Raw genomic sequence first — 7,905 nt, forward strand, 5'->3', positions numbered from 1 at the left:
GCATTGTTCTCCATGAATAGATGTATTTATTACCTCTTCCTGACAACATTGCATTTTCTTTTCTTTTGCTTCTGTTGGGCACTCTTGGTAGCCTCCTGTGAGAAGCTCTTGAGTCCTCCCTTGAGTGGATGATGCACGGTGTGGGATCTTATGGGACTTTCTCAACACTTTGTGCTTTACAGCCATGGATGGTTCAGCCCCACAGAGCTTGGCCAAGGCACGGTGGCACCAATTTCTCTTCTCCCTGTGCTTGCACGTTCCCGCCTCAAGCACCCTGGGTAGCAAAATGGCTAAACCATTGATTACTTGGAACACAAAGATCTGAAGCACCCCAAAATACGCTGTCACGTGGTTCCCACGTCTCTGGAACAGCAGCTACATCTGCTACTGTAGGCGTCAAGCGTGCCATCCCCAAGTGGAAGGGCACTGCATACGCCAGTGTGCTGGCCAGGACACACCGAGGGGCTTCGGCTCCAGCCGAAGTAACCACCAGCCGAATCCCTTGGCACACACTGTGCTGGCAGCTGTGCCTGCAGAGGAAGGTGGCAACGATGCAGGCCCAACCGTTGCTACCTCGAGTGCTGCCTTCCTCTGCACCTCTGTCCACTTACCGGGATCTTATGTAGAAAGGAGCAGCACGGTGCTGCTTCCATGGAATCAACTGCCGGGATCGCAAGGTTTTCCAGCATGCAAGTAGCTGCTGCTTATTCTCAGTACAGAGAAAAGCATTAAAGGAGATGCCACCTATTAGCCAAACATAGCATCTTTTAAAAGCAGCTTTCGCTCTATCTAGTCAGGGAGAGTATCTGCAGTGTAACTCCTGCTCTTGGAAACTGCTTCACGCTGGGATCTTTGTTGGGACGCTTTTTTCTCCTTGCATTTCCCAGCCTTAAAACGTAGTAGTTTTAGCATGAACTTTCATTTCCCGTTCCCAAAAATTAGTCTTGGCACACTTGTGCTCCGAGAAGGAAGACAAACCTCAAGCTTGCTTTCTCTGGCCCTTGGAAACATGCATGTCCACCAGGCAGTTCTGTTAGAGGCATGTATGCTAGGTGATTAACACTGACCAAGATCTATTTGAGTAGACATTAAAAAAAAAAAAGGTAATTCCCACGTATTCAACTAACTCCAGTATTTGTGAACAACTGTGCTAAGCTAGAGATCGGCGCCTGCAAGACGGCAAACAGTTCTCTGCGCTTTCAGCCTTGCCACATCTGGTATTTAAGAGAAGTTTGGGCCTCGCTGAATAAGACCTCTCGCGCGCGCCTTTCTTGAGCTTTATCACGCAGCCTCGCCCGCTCCTCAGTCTTGCCCAGGAAAGAGGGGAAGGGGGCAAGCCCCAGCAGCCCCTCTCCCCGTTGTACCCTCGCGAGGGGTGCCTCAGGACGAGGCTCCATCTTTGCAGCGGTGGGAGGGGGGCTGCACCGAGGTCAAGGCCGCGTCCTCCCGCTGCCGGGCCCGGCGCGGCGAAGGGCCCTGGGGGCGCTGAGTTGTCATTTACTTTGTCCGTTTAATGCCGGTGTACACCCCACCACCACCACCACCACCACCCCGCCCTCGGCCTGGGGGGACGCGGTCGTCGCCGGTTGTTCGTTTTACCGCCGAGGACACAAGCCTCAGCCGCCTCAGCCGCCTCAGCCGCCTCCTCAGCTTCCCGCCGGCGGCGCGCGCCCCCTCACGCCCCACAACGGCCGGAGGCGCGCGCGCCCGCCCGCCCCTCACCAGGCCGCCGCCCATTGGCCGGCGCGGCCCCGCCCCTCGGCCTCCTCCCCCCACCTCGCCCCGCCTCCTCTTTCCGCGGCGGCCAATCAACGCGCCGCCCCGTTCTTGATTGGCCGCGCGGCGGCCGCCGAGCGAGGGGCAACGTGGCAGCCGCCCGGCGGCTCCCGCCGGCGCCGCCCCCGCCCGGCCGGAAGGTGCCTCCTCCTCCTCCTCCCCCTTCCCCCCCGGCCGTTGGTCGCGCCCGGGCGGCTGGAGCGGGCGGGGAGCTCGGCTCGGCGCGGCGCGTACCACTGCGCGGCGGTGGGCGGGGGGAGCGCGACGGGCGGGGCCGGATGCAGGCGGCGCGGCGGGCGCTGTGGCCGGGCTGCGAGCGGTGGAGGATGAAGGTGGTGGTGGCGGCGGCGGCGCTGGGCGCTGCCGTCCTGTTCCTGCTGCCCGCTGCTTCGCGGGCCGACGAGCGCAAGAAGGGACCCAAGGTCACCGCCAAGGTCGGGCTGGGGCCCGGCGGGGAAGGCCTGGGCGGGCCCGGCTGGGGCGGGGGGGGGGCCTAGGGTGAAGGCCTGAGGTGAAGGCCTGGGGCGAGGGGGGGCCCAGCCGGGGTGGAGGGGGGTCTGGGGGCTCGGGGGTGCTCGGCGAGGTTAGGCCTGACTGGATTTGGCGGGGGGGGGGGGGGGTTGGACCAGCAAGGTGAGGCTGGCTCCGCTGACGGCCCCCTAACCTACCTCCATCCACCCCCCCAAGGTGTTCTTCGATCTGCGGATCGGCGAGGAGGATGTGGGCCGCGTCGTCATCGGGCTCTTTGGCAAGACGGTGCCCAAGACGGTGGAGAACTTTGTGGCGTTGGCCACCGGAGAGGTGAGGGCCCAGCAGCTGCCTCGCCGGGCCTCACCCAGCCCCTTGGGAGGCTCCTGCTTGGTGCCCTGGGGCAGAGCTGGATGGAGGGAGCTCAGCTCTAGTCTGTCCCGTTGCCTCACTCCGTTTTCTCCCTCCCCACCCCCAGAAAGGATTCGGCTTCAAGGGCAGTAAGTTCCACCGTGTGATCAAGGACTTCATGATCCAGGGAGGAGACTTCACCCGTGGAGATGGCACTGGAGGTAATTTGGCCCACACCAAGACGAGGATCCAGCCGCTGTCCGGCAGCCGTGCCTCCCAACCCATTGCCTGGCTACCCCTGAGGACCAGCGGGGAGCTGGAGCATGGTGCCACAGTGGGCATGATCGGGCACACAGCTCATAGAGACCTGGCATCGAAGCAGAGCTTGGTGCTGGGGAGGGATGGGCGCAGCGAGCCTTGGCTGGCTGTTACCTGAATGTTACCCCTGTAACTGTGCCCTCTGCCCCCACAGGACCTGGAGCTCCTCACTAAGAAAACTTTCCTCTGCAGCAGCTGGTGCCTCTGCCGGGCCTCCTGGCTGCCAGGACTGGTAGCAGCAGAGTCCAAACCTTCCACCAGCACTTAGCAAACATTAGTAAAGCTGATGATACCAGCATTTGGGCTTGTAAGCTCTTATCATGTTTGCTCTCACACAGCCTCCTGCTCCAGTCCCCTGGGGGCATGATTCCTCCTGCCCACTTCATGGGGTGCTTTTAAGCTCCCTTCAGTCGCAGGTAGCTCATGGTTCCCTGCAGCCCTGTGGTATTGGTAGTTAGTCTCCCCTCTGGATGTCCTCATCCACCCCACCCAGCCTGTGGAGAGAGCTGCCATCACCACCCCTACCCTGACATATTTCCGTGAGTGAGCACAACGTGGCCTTTTTCCCCTCCCCTTAGGAAAAAGTATCTATGGGGACCGCTTCCCTGACGAGAACTTCAAGCTGAAGCACTACGGCCCTGGCTGGGTGAGCATGGCCAACGCTGGCAAGGACACCAACGGTTCCCAGTTCTTCATCACCACGGTGAAGACGCCGTGGCTGGACGGCAAGCACGTGGTTTTTGGCAAAGTGCTGGAGGGCATGGTAAGGGAGCGATGGGCGGTAAAAGGGTGATCGATTCCCAGGGGGAGAGCGGGACCAGGCAGATGCTGCCTAGGCAAGCTGGCTGGGGGGAGAGCGCTGTGGAGAATGGGCTGGGAGGTGCCTTCTGGGGCGGGGATTGCGCTGAGCTGGCTCTGCCTGTGCCCAGCATTGCCCCACTCTCACGCCTCTGCTTTCCCCAGGACGTGGTGAGGAAGGTGGAGAACACTAAGACAGACAGCCGGGACAAGCCCTTGAAGGATGTCGCCATCGCCGACTGCGGCACCATCGAGGTGGAGAAGCCGTTTGCCATCGCCAAAGAGTAATTCCCCATCCGTGCATTTCCCTGTCGTCCCAGGGTGGGTGAGCAGCAGCAGAGCCGCTGTGCCCCGCACCCCTGCTGCCCGGCCTCCCCCTTCACCCTGCCGCTGGCCAGCGGGCAGGACAGGGTGCTGGCTCCTCTTCCCATCACTTTTGTAAGAAGCACATGCACCAATAAATGTGACCAATCTGTTTTTTAAAGAGTTCCCTCTCTTCTGCTGTTGGAGGGGTGCAGACCAGTTAGCATCCCCCAGCTGGGTGCATCCCTCAACCCTTCAACCCCCTTCTTTCACATTTCATCAAGCTGAGAGCAGTGCCGCGATTGGCCCTGGATTTGCTTTGCAGAATTACAGAGCATGGCGATCTTTTGCCCATCAAGCCCAAGTGATTTATTGCACCGAAGCCCAGATGCTGAGGGGTTTTCCATCATGGTTCAGGGTCCAAAGGCTCCTACCACAACCCCAAAACATCAGGGCAGAAGGCAGAGCTCCTGCTACCTAACAAAGGCACTTTGGATGGTGGTGGGTGAGCAGCGCTGGCCTGGAGAGCAGCTGTGACTCCCCACCATACGCCTTGGCTTCTCTCACCCAGTTTTCTTGCCCCATCCTAGCAGGGAGGAGTTCTTCTTACCGCAGGGATCCTTTCGTGCTGCCCAGCTGCTCACCACTGCGGCCCTTGAGTGCTGGGTGGGTGCTCGGAAGCCCGGCAGGCCGGGGGCTCGGGGCGCTGCCTGGCTGGGGTTGCAGCTCAGGGGATGTAGAGGCCCTGCAGCACCCCACTGAGGACGGTGTTGGGGAGCAGGTCTGTGAGGAAAGGGGGGAGCTGAAGCAGCTTTGTTTCTTTCCCAGGCCCCGTTAAAGGAAAAACATGTTTTGGGGGAGCCCAAAAGAGCCTTTTCCCTTGGAGGCTTTGGGGACCTGCATCCCTGGTCCCGCTCCTTACCGGTGCCCGGTGGCCGCGCGTAGGGGTCGGTGCAGAAGCCGACGACGGGCCGCTGGGAGGGCAGGCAGCCGGCGCTGCCGTGGGAGAGGAGACGTCAGCGCCCTGTGAAGGGTCCCACTTACGCCCTGGGTGGCCTGGCTGCGTCCCAGTCCCCAACCCTGCGTCTTGGGGGTGCTCACAATGGGTGAGGGGGACAAACCCGGCACCGTGTGGGATAAATCAGATGCTGGCAAAGCCCAACGGCACTGTCTGCTTGCTCATCTACTCACGGGGGGCTGCTGGCCTTGGGGTCCTGCTGGCAACGACGCACCTTCAGGAAGTCCAGCACGTCCTGGGGCAGCTCCTCGTTGTGGTACAGGACACCCTGCCGTGCATCAGGGGGAGTCAGCACCACCCTCCCCCAAAAAAAACCCACCGCCAGCTGGCACCTTACCCGCATGTAAAGCTCCAAGCCCTGCCGACGCTGCTCCAGCACTTTGGGCATCCAGTTGGGGACACGGCGGGGAGGGAAGTCGGGGACCTTGCAGGTCTTCTTGATCTAGGGTAGAGTGGCGGGGGACATCATGGCAGCATGAAGCATGGAGGAGGAGGCTGGTCCTCCCTGCTCCGGGGAGCTGGTGTTCCCTCCCCGCGTTCCCCCGCGGTGCCGGGGGGTCTCACCCGCTTGTGCAGCGCCTGGAACTCGCTGTAACGCTTCACCACCGTGTGCCGCCGGCCGTTGCACAGCACCTCCACCCTGTACACCTGTGCCACGGGTCAGCCACTGCGGCCTCCGTCCTCGTCCTCATCCTCCCAGGGGAGGCAGGGGCCACAGGGTCCCCAGGCCAGGGCCCCCCCCCCCCGCCCCGGCTTCAAGGGCAGAGGGTCTGCCTCAGCGGGGACCCCTGTGGGAAGTCAGGGACCTCCACTGCCCCCACCCCTGGGCATGTGGGGACACCAGGGGGCACCTGGGGACCAGGGGCAGGAGCTGGGGGGGGGGGGGGGGGGGGGGGGGGGGGGGGGGGGGGGGGGTGTCACAGAGCCCTGGGTAGATGGGGGTACCCGGGGGGGAAGGCAGGGACATTCCCCCCCACCCAGGGGACCCCGGGACAGAGGGCCCCCCCCCCATGCCCCCTTCAAGGGCAGAGGGTCCCCTCCAGCAGGATCCATGGGGGCAGTTAGGGACCTCCACCCCTGGGGTACACGGCGGGGGGGGCACCCTCAGGCAGGCAGGGACCCTGAGGACATGTGGGGACATCCAACCTCTTGAGAAAAGTGGGACCTCCCCTTCCCCTCTCATCATCCCCAAGGGCAGATGGAGACACCCACCCAACCCGCCCGGGGCCAGAGGGGATCCCATGGGCCAGACCAGCACCCCCCCCCCCCCCCATTTCAGGGGTAGAGACTGGGACAGGGACCTTCTCCCCAGTGGCAGATGGGGCAGGCAGGGACCCCCGGGGCAGGCAGAGCCCTCCAACCCCTGGGACAGAAGGAGACGACGACTCCCCCCCCTCCCACACCCCCCCAAAGCCTCGGGCAGGTGCGGACCCCCTGGAAGCAGTCAGGGACCTGGGCAGTCAATCCCCCCCCCCCCAGGGCAGGTGGGGGCAGACAGGGATCCCCAACCCACCCGGGCGAGGGACCCCCCCCACAACCCTCCCCGGAGCCTGAGACCTCCACCCCCTGGGGCATGTGGGGTCCCCCGGGGACACTCGGGGACCTCCGGTCCTTGGGGCAGATGGAGATACACTCCCTCCCGGGCAGGTGGGGACCCCCCGGGAGTAGTCACAGACCTCCACCGCCCCCCCCCCCCCCCACCCCAGAGGAGACAGGGACCTCCAGCCCCCGGGGCAGGTGGGGACCTTCTCCCCTCCCTTGGGGCAGATGGGACCCCTGGGAGCAGAGAGAACCCCTGGGGGGGGGGGGGTGGCAAGCAGAGCCCCCCCAACCCCTGGGGCAGGTGGAGGCACCCCCGGGCAGGCAGGGACCCCTGGGGACAGGCAGGGACCTCCACCCCCAGGACACGTGGGGGACCCCCCCCCGGAGACAATCGGGGACCTCCAACCCTCGGGGCAGAAGGAGACGACCCCCATCCACCCTCCCCGGGCAGGTGGGGACCCCCCTGGGAACGGCCAAACCTCCCCCCTCCTGCGGCAAGAGGGGACCCCCCCCCCCTTCCCCGCTCCCCCAGCCCCGCGGCCGCCCCTCACCGTGTGCGTCTTATCGGGGCTGCGCGCCGCCGCCTGCGGCTCCGCCGCGGGGATGGAAACGGCGATCATCGTCCGCCGGGGCCGGGGGGGGAGCAGCGGGGGCGGCCCCGGGGCTTTGCGCCGCCGTAACCTCCCGCGGGCTCCGGGAGTCGGGTCAGCCCCGCTCCGGGCCAGCCACGGTCCCCGGGCACCCAGCGGGGTGACCCCAAAGGCAGCCCGAGAGCCCCCCAGAAAAGGGTCCTGCAACCCCCAGCTCTAAATCCAGCAGGTCTGGGGGGGGGGGGGGGGGGAGGTTTGGAGCCTGGAGGTAGCGCAGGGATCCAGCTCTACAGGGGCAAGGGGAAAGGAAAGTGAGAAGTCAGCACAAGCTGCCTTTTCCTTTTTTTATTGCAAAAGAAGGGGTATCGGTTTTGATGAAATCCACGGCTGGGGTCCTGGGGGGGGGGGTCGAAGGAGAACGAGCTGCCCCATGGCCGTGGGGGAAAGGAGCATCACAGCCCCCAAAGGCTCCACACCGCCTTCGCAGGGGCCAGGTCCCCCCTCCCAAACCACACCAAGTGGTGCCACGACACGGCCCCGCTGAGCTCAGATCCTAAAAACAGCTCCCAGTCAGAGCAAAGGCAGAAAGCCAAAGCTTAATCAGGAGCCAGGACAGGTGGCCGGGGCAGTGCCCAAGGTCAGCCCCATCCCAGTCACAACAAGGCAGGAGGCTCCGCCGCCTCCCTCGGCATCCACAGGACACGGCCGTTAGCCCTCCCCACCCCAGCCCATGAACGGACA

At 64.0% G+C, this 7,905-nt stretch overlaps 2 protein-coding genes across 3 annotated transcripts; one reads left to right on the forward strand and one right to left on the reverse strand.

The window, feature by feature from the left end:
- Positions 1–2,001: 2,001 nt before the first annotated feature.
- Positions 2,002–4,195, forward strand: PPIB (peptidylprolyl isomerase B). Its single transcript, XM_030013399.1, has 5 exons — positions 2,002–2,210; positions 2,464–2,577; positions 2,723–2,816; positions 3,492–3,676; positions 3,877–4,195. The coding sequence occupies exons 1-5, from the start codon at positions 2,055–2,057 to the stop codon at positions 3,997–3,999; spliced, it is 672 nt and encodes a 223-aa protein (XP_029869259.1). The 5' UTR covers positions 2,002–2,054; the 3' UTR covers positions 4,000–4,195.
- A 173-nt stretch (positions 4,196–4,368) lies between these two features.
- Positions 4,369–7,812, reverse strand: SNX22 (sorting nexin 22). Of its 2 annotated transcripts, XM_030013400.2 has the most exons (6): positions 7,126–7,806; positions 5,597–5,680; positions 5,370–5,474; positions 5,206–5,300; positions 4,937–5,010; positions 4,369–4,797 (listed from the first exon to the last, which is right to left on the reverse strand). In XM_030013400.2, exons 1-6 carry the CDS (start codon positions 7,192–7,194, stop codon positions 4,742–4,744), a joined length of 483 nt encoding a protein of 160 aa, XP_029869260.1. In that variant the 5' UTR covers positions 7,195–7,806; the 3' UTR covers positions 4,369–4,741. The 2 variants fall into 2 exon arrangements, with proteins under 2 accessions (XP_029869260.1, XP_029869261.1); XM_030013401.2 differs by lacking the exons at positions 4,369–4,797; positions 4,937–5,010 and adding an exon at positions 5,014–5,100 and having other exon boundaries at positions 7,126–7,812.
- Between the last annotated feature and the right edge of the window lie 93 nt (positions 7,813–7,905).

Source organism: Aquila chrysaetos, chromosome 5 (genome assembly GCF_900496995.4).
Source record: "Aquila chrysaetos chrysaetos chromosome 5, bAquChr1.4, whole genome shotgun sequence".
In the NCBI taxonomy this organism is placed as follows: domain Eukaryota; kingdom Metazoa; phylum Chordata; class Aves; order Accipitriformes; family Accipitridae; genus Aquila; species Aquila chrysaetos.